The sequence below is a fragment of the Nomascus leucogenys genome, chromosome 4, assembly GCF_006542625.1.
Source record: "Nomascus leucogenys isolate Asia chromosome 4, Asia_NLE_v1, whole genome shotgun sequence".
NCBI lineage: Eukaryota > Metazoa > Chordata > Mammalia > Primates > Hylobatidae > Nomascus > Nomascus leucogenys.
Window position 1 is genome coordinate 67,076,154 of NC_044384.1, and position 13,038 is coordinate 67,089,191.

General features: G+C 38.6%; 1 protein-coding gene across 10 annotated transcripts in view; it reads left to right on the forward strand.

Moving 5' to 3' along the window:
• PTPRM (protein tyrosine phosphatase receptor type M) overlaps window positions 1-13,038 on the forward strand; it is an 835,156-nt gene that overhangs the window by 505,018 nt on the left and 317,100 nt on the right. For all 10 annotated transcript variants that reach the window (XM_030810737.1, XM_030810732.1, XM_030810734.1 and 7 more), the window contains 2 exons: window positions 7,938-8,139; window positions 11,013-11,115. In XM_030810737.1, the coding sequence (XP_030666597.1) occupies window positions 7,938-8,139; window positions 11,013-11,115 (305 nt within the window). The remainder of the gene's footprint in view (window positions 1-7,937; window positions 8,140-11,012; window positions 11,116-13,038) is intronic.

Here is a 13,038-nt window from a genome sequence, read left to right on the forward strand (position 1 = left end):
CAGGATGTTAAACTAGGAAACATGCAATCTTTGAAATCAACTTTAATTTCCAAGCCATAAGTTCACCTGTCCTAAAAGCCATATGTTGCTATCTAGACAGACAGAAAATATTTAATAGAGTCTTTTTTTTAATCCCACAAGAGATATATCTCTGTGTTGTAAGTCACTTTAACATGAAAACAATGGGAATAATAATTTAAAGGAAAAACCCATTAGTCTCTCTGATTCTGCAGCCAGGACAACCCAGTTGAACACTGATCTAAATACTACTACAATGGGGATGCATGAATGTGTCGTAAATCAGGGTTTTAAAACTCAGATATGTGTAAGTAGAACAGATTGGTTCAGTTTTGTAGGGACCAAAGGGGAAATATATGATCCAGGCCGAAGTGATTAAATACAAGCTTTCTGGCCAACGAATCTTTCTCCCTTTCCTGTGTTTTCTACAAGTAGGAAGGAAGGGAGTCCCCAGCTCCCTCGAGGTAGGTCTTAGGTGGAGTCTCAGGAGGAGCTCTTCTTGAGCTGAAATGCACCTGTGAGCTACGATTCACCCAGCCTATGCCAGAGTTTACAACAGGCACATACAGCTTCCTCCCAGAGCTGAAGATAGATGTTGAACCAGACTCAGTCCCTCTCTGGAGAATCACAGACTTCTGAGACAAAATCATGCTAAGGAAATCAAACACTTGCCCCAAAAGAAGCAGCAACCGTGGCAACATTGTTTTCTGTCATGGAGTCACATTTGAACACTGGTAAAAACCAGAAGGTGAGATAAATTGCCATGGCTGGAAAAAAGTGTAGTAACCAATGACACAGGTGTTTCTTTAAGGAAGGCAGCACACAGGATAATTTTTGAAGGAAAGAAGAAAGCACAGATGGAATATTGTTGATGTTTGTATTAGGCCATTCTTGCTTGGCTATAAAGAAATGCCAGAGGCTTGGTAACTTATAAAGAAAGGAGGTTTAATTGGCTCATGCGTCTGCGGACTGTACAAGCATGGCACTTGCATCTGCTCCGGGCGAGGGACTCAGGAACCTTACGAATGTGGCAGAGGGTGAAGGGCAGCAGGCGCATCACAGGGCCAGAGCAGGAGCAAGAGAGAGCAAAGTGGGGGGTGCCACACTCTCCTGTGAACTCGGAGCAAGAATTCACTCATCACCAAGGGGGTGGCCCAAAGCCATTCATGAAGGTTCTGCCCCATGACCCAAACACCTCCAACATTGGGAATCTCATTTCAACATGAAATTTGAAGGGGACAAACATCCAGACCATATCAGTGCTGGAAATGAATATGCTGTAGGTTTAGGTTATTCTCAGTTCTCTCTTTGCTTACTATGAAAGATACACAAAAGCATTAATGATCAAAAACGGCTGACAGCATTGTTTTTTCCAGGAGTTATGGCAGTTCACAGCCTCACATCATTCTTCTGGTTTTCTTCCTTGCTTTCTCCTTTACACTCCTCTAACTCCATTCTCAGCCTTGCAGCGCTAGCCTTGCCTCTCTGACCTCCTTGTCTTCGTTCTGGCTCAAGTCCTTCTCATACGTTACCCTCCACCTCAGTCATTTAATTTTGTCAGTCATCTTCCTACAACCTGGGTCTGATCATTACACCTTTACTCAATAGCTATCAAAATCTCTTATTTTGTCCAGTTGTCAATTTAATACTGCCCTCTGAAAGAATACTTTTAAGTGCAGAAGTATTCAAAATAAAATACCCTTGCTTCCAAATTTTACTTTTCAAGTGTAACTACTATTAACAGCTAGATACATGTCCTTCTAAAATTTTACAAGGTAGAAACTGTAGTGCAAATTCATGAATGAATATAAAATGGATGCAGTTTAATAAATGTTATCAAACTCAGCATTTTATTACAAGAAAAAAATGCCATATGAGACTCCCACCTCACATCATACAAAAATAAACACCAGATTCATGATCTAAACACAAAAGTTTAGAAGAACCTTCTAAGAAAAAGGTAGGAAGACATTTTTGTTCTATATTTTTCTAAGCTTGATATAAAACTCAGCAGTCATTAAAAATAAAGATTGACAGATTTGGTTATATAAAATATAAACTTCTGAATGATGAAAGATACCATGAAGGAGGTCTCAGTACAAAGAGAAGACTTGGAGAGATTATTTTCAGCACTTATAGCAGTCAACAGGCTGGTGGCTATAATATACAGAGACCTGCTACGTAGTAATAAGAAAAAAACAAAACACTCTATTAGGAAATAAAATGGACAAAGACACTTTAAAAAAAAATTCACCCAGCATGTAAGTATATGGTAAAGTACCTACCCAACCTTACTAATGATTAAGAAATAGAGTATTACAAGTGCTACAGGAGTTTAAATTTCTGTAATATCAAGTGTTAATCAGGGATGTGGAGAAATGTGTACATGCATAGTCTGTTGATGGGAACATACATTTTGCAGTCTTTTTTTGTAGGCAATTAGGGAGAATCTATCAAAATTTAAATATAGCATGCCAAACCTATTTCTAGAAGTTTATTAGTAATACTCCCCAATGTACAGGGATATTTGTCCAAGTATTTTCATTGTACCCTACTAACTTTACATATCTCTAGTGAGTAAATACCAGACTCCTGGTCATGAGACTAACACATGGATTTTTTAAAAAGCTTTAGTATATCTAAGATATTGGAAAAAGACAAAAGTAGAAAAGGTACTCTTCCTTTTCTATTGAAGTAACTGCCCCATCAGCAACCAACTATAGAAAGAATGAAATGTGTTCCAAACTTAGGGACTCAATGTTTGAGTGTGTGACTAGAGTATCAAGTGCAGTTTTCGTTGGGCACTTAATCAAGTATTAAATATTAAGTATATAAATATGGTCTAGATTTGCCAGCTGATTGGGACATTCAGGAGTCTAGAGTTGAAGACACCTTAATATCCTGAGCCTGGATAACTGGGTTGTTAGTCACCATCAGCTGAGACAGGTGGTTATGTAGAGGGAATGAGAATTTAGGGGCCATGTTAAGAAGTTTGTTTTCAATACTCAAGGGCTTCTGATCCAACCCAAATCTATATTTATAACGCCATCTCCTACTGTTTTTCTTCTGGAACTCAATGAGCCATGTATATGAAATTGTCTTTTCTCCAAGAGCCCTCTGAGCCATTGCACACCCTGCTTTTGCTTACATTCATTCTGCCTGTGCCATCCCATCGCTCTCCTCCTATAGCAGCTCTGCCTATCTTTCAGTATTTTATTCAAGTTCTTTACTTTTCCTTGAAGTATCCTATGTCCTTTCCTCCCATAAAATCAGATTTAATTATTCATTCCTTTGTTTTCTCAGAATAATTGCTTAAACCTCAATTAGAGGATGGTGTTTTGCTGGCTGGAATTACCATCAACTCACACTCTAGAAGATTTTATTCCCCTCTTCTATAACATGCAAGTCAAAGATTGCATGTTATTCTATCTTGGTTACCCATGAATCTCTCAGTTTAGAATTTGAGGCTTTAAGTAGAGAAGGAGAAGATAATTTTGGAAGATTTCAGGCACTACCTGCAAATCAGAAATCATCCGATAGAAGAACAGTTTACTCCATCTCACCCAAATCTAACCCTCACACATGATGTTGAGATCTCAGTTTGCTTTTGACCTGGCACATCCCATAAAATTACGTACATCCAATACTGCAGCAGTAGCATTTTTTACAGCGGCTTCATTACAGTTTCCTGGACCTTCAGCCAGAGACAGAGTACAAGTACAGGACCTTCCAGACTTCCTTCTTGTAGTTTCCTGCTGTACTGAAGTACTTAATAGGCACTTAATAAACATGTATTGAATGAACAAGTGAAAAAGTAAATGCTGAAACCATATGGACATTTGAGTTTGAGCGTGGGGGTATATTTTGGTGCCCTTTAGAGCAGCTGCTGAGGTTGGCGAATGTCTACCATAAGCTCTGTGGCAGGCAGTGGGGTTGTACAGTTAAGAGTGCCCCTGCTGCTGAGAAGCTTTTCTCATTCTGATATTCAGACTCCAGGGCTCTGTGGATGGGTCTGAGATGGGGAAACCCATCACCTTTGTGACATTTGGTGGACATATATATGCCCAACATATTTGTTTGTTAGGGGTGAGGGAGAGGATCTGTAATTTTTAGGAGTGCATGAATTAGTGTATACATGTGTATTTTAGAGGTAGGAAAGAGAAGGTGTCTAATTTTTACCAAATTGTCAAAGGGCTAGGAACTGGAAGCCAGCTAAGAACCCCAGTGTTATTTTGCAGCCACAAGGCTTTCAGCAAGTCCAAGCCCATCAGCCCTGCTAGAACAACGAGTCCCTTAGTAAAGCGTTTGCTTGATAGTTTCTGCGGTGGAGCAAAGATCCCACTTGTCTGAGTGTTTACATGAATGCATGCACACACCTGCTCTCCCCAGGAGTAGTTTTAGGAAAATAGATACTGAGTGCCAAATATTTACTGATCACAATGGGATCAGGAAAAGAATAAGACATCAGTCACTCCTCAGAAAGATACAATTACATGAAATGTTCCAATTCCTCTGACATATTTAAATCATGATTTAAGATCAAAGAAGAGATTTCACAGTACTCCACGATTCATTGCCCAGTGAATTGTATGAACAGTCACAACACAGGCATTCAGTGGATCTAGTGATTGTTAGGCCAGGTTTAGGAAGGCTTTACAGATACACAGAATGGAAACTCTGGATTGGGACATGGATGGGTACTTTTTTTGTCCCAGTCTCATCTTTGGAAACCAACCCTCCCTCCCTCCTTTTCTCCCTCCTTTTCTCCCTCCTTCTCTCCCTCCCACCCTCCTTCCCTCCCTCCCTTTCTCTCTGCTTTTTTTTCATTTGGTTTCTGTGACAGCTTTCTCTCCTTTGGCTCTCTTCCTGCATTTCTGGTTCTTCTGTTGGCTTCTCCTCCTCTATCCTGTATTAAATACCTACATTCATTAGGGAGTGGTACCAGGCTCCCTTCTTTTTTTTTCTAAACTTCCTTCCCTAGTGACCACCTCCATTCCAGAATTGAATATCATCTCAATGTTCATCACCCCCAGTCTTCACTTCCAGCCCAGTCCTCTCAAATCGCAGCTTCATGTTATACATGTGTGTCCACCTGACTGCCGTGGGCATTTCCAACTTAATATGTCCACCTGTCTGTAAATTTCCCCTCATATGTTCCATTCTTTTTGATACATGGGACCGTCTTCTGATCAAGCCCAAAACGGAACCTATCCTTTATTCCATCCTCTTTTTTTTTTATATCCAGTCCTTCACTGAGTTCTGTCCATTTTATCTCTAAAGATGCCAATTGTTTTCATCTCTTGCTGTGTGTACCAGCCCCACCTTATTCCAAGCCCCTGTATTTTCTCCCTTGTGCTGTAGCTCTAGGCCCTGGACTCTGCTGTACTTCCTAGTGCCCTCCCCACTACCTCAATTGCCCCACCAATCAAATCAACCTTCCACCTGCAGTCCAGGTGAACTCTTTATAAGGGAAATTAGATCATTTTATTTTCATGCTTAAAAACGTTCAAGGGCTCCCTGTTGTATGTATCCCAACTTTTTATCTTGGGGTGCAAAGCACTGTACAGTATGGTCCTACCCACTTCTCAAGCCCCCAAGGAACCACACCGACCTCCTTTCTGTTCATATACTGTGCCCACTCACTCCCTCTTCACTGCCTTAGTTCCTACTGTTCTTCCCCAAACTCTCAGCATGACTGACTCCTTGGGAAAGTTCAAATCTCTTCAGCTTAACTGACATCTCAGTGGGCCCTTCCCCAGCCACTCTAAGTGGCTGTGTAATAACCTCCCTCCCCTGACAATTCTCCTTATTTTAGCACCCTATTCGTTTCTTCCATGGAACTTGGTGTTTTGAAAGTATTCATTTACTTACTGTATATCTCCCCAGCTCCATCCCACCCTGTCCAGATTCTCAGTTATCTGAAACAGGGCGTGTATTTACCTGCTGGCCATGGTGCTTGCAGAGTGTCAGTGTTCAATTAATGTTTGAATGAAGTAATTGAATCTGAATAGGTAGAGAACATGGAAACAGAGCTAACTGTCTCATGTTCCAGGCAGGTGAAAGTTTACGAGTAAAAGCAATGTCAGAAAAGCCCCATTAGTGTTTGTAGGGCAGTTAGTCTTTATCCTCTGACCAGAACAGAAGGGAATATAATGGTGTAGTATCACAGATTCAGAAGTAAGTTTGGAGAAGGTGAGAGCAAAACTAAGGAGTTTGGGCTTTCTCTCATATGCATTTATGTTTCATTAAGGTTTCTAGACAGGCAATAAAATGAATGAGAACACTAAGCTAGCCCCGGTGGGCAGCGTCAGTCCTCATTTTAATTATACTCTGTCATAGTTGTTGTATTGCTTCTCCCCTTCTCCTACCAGACTGATACCTCCTTGAGAGAAGGTGCGATTCCTAAAGCACCATGCAAGCCCCCAGCTCAGAACACAGTGCTTGGCACATGAGAGGGGCTCAATGAATATGTTTTAAATGTATGGGTGAATTAGTGAGTAAACATTGGGAAGCAATTATGCATTCATAGAGGTTTAGCTCCGTCTCCTCCGAACTGCCTTGTTCCCTGGAGGTATCCGAATGGAGGACCAAGTACACAGCGGATACATCGCTGACGTCCTTCGCTCAGCCACTGGGGGGTAGATTGGGTTTGTCTCTTCTTGACTTCCTTAAACTTGTAGAGGAAGTCTGTTAGAGGGTTAACAACAGATATTCTGCATGACTCCAATAGTGTTATGCACTGCAGTGATTAATATATACAGCAAACAGTTTTCTTGCTAAAGCTGAGTTGATTCATTCTAAATATTCTTTCAGAGAGGTCTTCTTAATTGTAATGACATGGTATAAATATAAGAAGAATGTCAATTATCACTTCGTATAATAACAGTGTTAGTGTTCATGCACATAAATTACAAGTAAGTTTACCTATTTAAAAGCAAGAAAAGTGCTCAGTTTTGCAATTTAAAACTTTCGAATATGCCACATTTTAAAATTATGTCATTACAACCAGTAGAAGTTAGTGATCACGACTAAAGTGCATGTTCTTGAATAGCTGATGAACTACTCATAGTGAAATTCTTTAAAATATCATTTGAAAGGGTAGGATTTAAAGGCACGTATGTTATATTTATTTTCAAACACTTCAGACTCATCCAACATGCTTTGAGTATCTGTTATGTAGCTAATATCATGAAAACTTCTAGAACTGCACTGTCTCATATGGCAGCTACTAATCACACATGGCAATTTAAATTCCAAATCAGTTCCTCAGTCTCACTAACCACATTTCAAATGCCCAGTAGCCAGATGTGGCTAGTGGCTACATTTCCATCATTTCAGAAAGTTCTATTGGAAGACATTGCTCTAAAGAAAAATTAATATGACCCACAATGATCACTCTATTTGTAGCATCAGGAATGACTGGAATCTGTCTAGGATTCCAGTCATTGGAGCAGATATCCTTGCCCACATTGATGAAAACACTTCAGTGCCCTCATTCCCAATAGATAATAATCCTAACTCAAATTATGTCCACTAGATTAAAGATGAGGCCTTATCCTTGTCAGTATCTTATCTGTTTGAGCTAGTTGTATATTTTCTTATTTTGTTCTAAACCCATTGTAATGTAGTTTTACAAAATGACATTTTGAAAGCAAACAACTTCAAAGCATTAGCTTAACCCCAAACTCATCCTGTATATTCTAATCTACTGGCTTAAGTTCCCCTGTCTATAAAGGTAATAACTCAACAGCTTTGGCGGAGTTCCTTCATCCCTTCACTGGATTCAGGATTTCAAGAGTCTGAGTAGAAGCTTATCATAAAGTGTCTGACAGTGCATACATCAGAAGGGTTTATTGGATAAAGATGCAATCTGAGTCCATCTGGTCCAGATATTTTATCACTTTCTCATTCTTTTGCAGATCACCTACAAAGCAGTCAGTTCCTTTGACCCAGAAATAGATTTATCCAATCAGAGTGGAAGAGTTTCAAAACTGGGAAACGAAACCCATTTTCTGTTTTTTGGACTGTATCCGGGGACCACATACTCCTTTACCATCCGAGCTAGCACAGCTAAGGGTTTTGGGCCTCCAGCAACAAACCAGTTCACCACCAAGATATCAGGTACTCTACAGTCGTGAGTTGTGTCTTTTATCAGAAGTAACATTTCTGTCCTTTTTCATTCCCATTGTCAAGTATGCCAAGCTCGCCCACACTAACATTATATCCAAAGGAATACCCCTGGATGCCTGAAGCTCAGACTCATGGCATTAAATGAAGTACTACAAATATTTCTCATTTGAGAGCATAAGATCCTCACATGTTAGGAAGTGGCTATGGTTTTAGTAGGGCATCTTGGAGGACTTGGGCATGAGGCAGAAGGTTCTGTTGAGACACTCTCATCCCCTTGTCAGTCCCAAGTTGCCAGAGCAGTACTGTTGGAAAAATCTCTGTAATGAACCATGAACCATCGGGAGCTCAGCAGAAAGACAGTCATATAGAGTCTGCTTCCCGAAGGATCAGCTTCGTTGGGACCTCTACCATAAGAAACTTCTGTCCTGAAGAGAGAGGCAAATACATGATGGTACCAGGCACTGAGGGCCTCCAGCTTTTTGCTTTTAGAGACTTAATTATGCCATCTAACAAAAGACGTAATTTGAGAAATATTTCTAGGCATGTTCAACTGTGCAGAAAATGTCTTTGTACTTCAGACTAGAGGAAATTAAGCTGCCATCTGGTATGGGATATACAACAGCAATAAAAAAATTACATGAGTATTTTTTTCCCATTTTTTCCCCTTTGGGTATGAGTGTGGAAGTGTTGAGTTTTGGCTTTAACTATTTTGTTTGGGGTGGAGCAGGTGGGGTGGAAGTAGGGAAAGGAGCTAACTCTTGTTATCATCCATGGTTAGGTCAATAATATTTAGCCTGACCTTTATATCTTTTATCTCTCATTCCTTGTTTTATATTAATAAAAGTTATCGTTTGGAGTTGAAGGAAAGGAATATTCACAACTAGAGTATTGTAAGTGTTTGGCTAGGTTTTGAGGGAGGGTTTAGAATTTTCTTTTTAAGCAATTATAACTTGGATAATTTTTTATTGTGTAATATTTTATGAGCACAAACTTGACTTGAAATTTAATACATTTGATATTCTGTATATAGAATTACGTTATAGAAACAGTATGGAGAGTTGGGAAAGAGAAAATAAGTCTTTGGGAAGTTAGAGTAATTAGAGATTAGAAAACTGACACAGATTGAAGAAAGTGGGTTGGTAGAAGAAGGACCACTGGACTTGGAATCAAAAAATCTAAGTTCTAGTTATGATTTTGCCAGGCACTTCCTCTCTGATTTTGATCAAATAAATTTACTCCTACATACAAATTAAGATAATATTATCTAGTGCATGAATTTATCATGGGGATTTAAAGATGAAGTAAGTGCCAATATATATACCTCGAAGCATGTTTTAAGAAATTTTTCCCATGTAAGTTACACTACAAAGATTATTGTCATAAGGAGTGTATTTTTTGAATAAAATAATTCATTTTTGCTATTTTTATTAGATAAGAATTCTGATCAATATGGCTGTATTAGTCCGTTCTCACACTGCTAATACCGACATACCCGAGACTGGGTAACTTATAAAGAAAAGAGGTTTAATTTACTCACAGTTCAGCATGGCTGAGGAGACCTCAGGAAACTTACAATCATGGCAGATTGTAATCAGTGGTTTTGACCACTTTCAGCATGCCAAGTTCAAATAATTTTATTGAAAATCAAGCAATCTGACATTTTCATTAGCCTATACAGCTCATCAAGAATAAGTATTTGATTTTTATAGTCTTAAAACAGTTACAGTTTACAGGTCCTGTTTTCAATTATCATGGACCTAAGAGAGGGAACCACTCTTGTTAATTCTATGTTATGAATTGGAGTTAATTTTTAAGAGAATTGAAATAAATTTTAATGCTGAGATGATTCAATAAATGGAACTCAGAAGTAACCCATATCTGTTATAAACAAATCTTTTTGTATATGTAAGACAATTTTAAAAACTGTATTTGCAAGAAACGACCTCTAGCTTTCTCATCAGGAGTCTCTACCTGTGGGCTGTGAAAATATGGTATGCCCTCCCACATCACAGCTCCGTGTAATGATTTGTCTTGTCTGTAATTACTGAAGAGCTCTGTTGCTATCATAATAAGACTTAACAGTCTAGAGAAGGAAGATGCTGGAAACTGGCCTTAGAAATAGGATTTACATTGGGAGGAGAACTAACATTTGTAGAATTATATTTGCCTGTCTCTCTCTTCTCTCTTTGAATTACGATAATAAACGTAGGGGGTAGTTTCCCCCATTTTGAGATATATAAAAGCTCTTATGCTAGTTAAAACAAAACACAGCAAAAAGTCAAACCCAAGCCTTTCTTACTTCAGTTCCTATGTATTTTCCACTGTCATGCTTTTCTAAGAGCCCACAGATTGTCACTAATTAATTCCAACAAATCTCTCTGACCCCCACTGTCCTCTTTAAATCCCCAATGAGTCTCTGGTACATGAAAAACCTTGATTTAGATGGAATAACTGTAAAGTCCAATGATTTTTTTAAATATGCCTTTAGCATAAACAGTTTATTTGAGAATTCATATGTACAGAAAAGTGTACCAATTGTAAGTGTACAGCTCGGTGATTTTTCACAAGCTGTGCTCATTTAGCCAGAATCCAAATCAAGAAACAGAATATTACACCTTACAAGCCCCCTCATACCATCTCCCAACTTCAACTCAAGATCACAGAGGACAGTATGGGCTGCTTTTAGCAGCTGTCCCTGTGATTCTGTGTAGGGAATATATGTGAAGCTTGCTCGTGGTTGTTGATAACTGCAATGTAAAGTAAATGCACTGTGTTCTTAGTGCTCTTTGTAGAAGAAAGTGGAAACTAAACTGAGAAGATAAACCAGAAATAATGAGTCTCCCATTCTATGCCTTTTTCCCCAGCACCCTCTATGCCAGCTTATGAACTTGAGACACCTTTGAATCAAACTGACAATACCGTGACAGTCATGCTGAAACCTGCCCACAGCAGAGGAGCACCTGTCAGGTACGGAACAGAGGGGTGGGCCGGCTCTAGAGCGAAGAAAACTAAATCAAGTTGATTAATTCCTCCAATGTGTTTTCTAGGGATTAGCTGCAAATCTCAGCCAGCATGTAAATCCATATCTTTATTAGTTCTAATTAAAAGTAATGACTGAGGAAAATGAAAGGGCTTTGATGTAAGGTGATCAAGTATTGTTTAAAGGGTTTTATTCTGATGCAAGTGAGTTGTTCTTTTGAAGATAAGGAACAAAGCACTAGTCTGTTGAGGAGGTAGTTTTAAATTAAAATGTGACTGCTTGATGCAATTTGGTTACCCAAGGGCAGATGACATTTTTGTTCTCAGCTCTGTTCTTTGAATGGATGTTTGGATTTTTTCATTTGTGTGTTTACTTTGGGTTTTATGTCATTTAATTTTTAGTAAATTGGCTAATTTCTCAAAAGAATATGGGATGTATAGTTGTTTTTTTTAAAAAAAAAAACAACAGATTATTGGAAAGAACATTGTGAAGTCTTTATCTGAACAGATTAGAGTTAATTACCAACATCTAGGCCCGCATCTTATTCCATGATGATTTATATAGCTAAGCAATTATAAAGTGTAACTTTTACAGTGACTGAATAAAATAAATTTATTATTTCCAAGACAGAGCAAAGGATGCCTGAATAGCTCTGGAGTATCAACTTGTCATAAACTCATTAATCTACATAAGTGAAATTTCTACTTGATTCGGAGGGATTTAAATATTTTCCCTTTGTATTATTGGAATAATTTCCCTTCAGAGTCCTCTATTACTTTGAATAGAGTACTTGGAAGAAACATTTACATTGACAATTAAGGCATTATAGGGTTTATTTTCATGTTCCTTTTGTAGAATTTGATTTCATTAATCTTTTGACACCTAGCTATATTTGATCATGTTTTCACTGCAGTATCATAAGGCAATCAGTTAGATTTCTTTCTATTCAGTAAAATATATATGGAGGTTTTGGCTCATAAAGTCATAAGTAAAACCAGAATAGTATTAGTTTTTAGTGAAGTCAGATTAGGGAAGAGTCACAGAAATTTTTATTTGAAAAATCTCCAAAATGTTTAAAACAATTTTTAGTTTATACTGTAGAATAATGCAACACAGTAGCTCATATAAGGTTTTATGCTTGCTGTTCATAGATGCAGTTTGTGAGAATACTATGAAATATATAAAAGCTCTATTCCAAATTGGAGATAGTGTTACTGCTACATTTCGAGTGATGTGCTTGACACTGCCCAGGCCCTCTGGGTTGATTCCTGTGGGTGGCACTGAAAGGTTGCACTAATCCGATGGACCCAAGGCATGCATTAGATGCTATCCAAGACTCAAGTGTACCCATGGCCATGGGTCAGTCTTTTTTGACTTTAAAAGCTGAAATTTATTAAATGAAAATGTATTCTCTGACCATGGCCTTGGGAGTGTCATTTGTTTCTGACCCACTTAACAGTTGCTCAGACTCAGCAATAAAGGGTCATTGGGACAGCACTCAATATTTTACTGCAAAGCATCATGATCATGTGAATAGTTAAGAGTTCACTCAGCTTCAATGACTCCAAACTGAAGGAAGCTGAAAGTTTACTCATTTTTCAAAAACAGCCAGTTTTCCCATGGTACTTCGTTCTTATATAGATACCTTTTGTACATTTTCTATACTTGTATCTTACTTTCAAACTGTTTCAGTTGGATTTTCGTTCACATCTTTGTATAGATCTTTCCAAGACCAAGTTTTGTTGGTTTGTTTGTTTTTGAGATGGAGTCTCACTCTAGTTGCCCAGGCTGGAATGCAGTGGCCTTATCTCAGCTCACTGCAGCCTCTGCCTCCCAGGTTCAAGTGATTTCTACTGTCTCAGCCTCCCAAGTAGCTGGGATTACAGACGTGCTACTGCGCCCAGCTAATT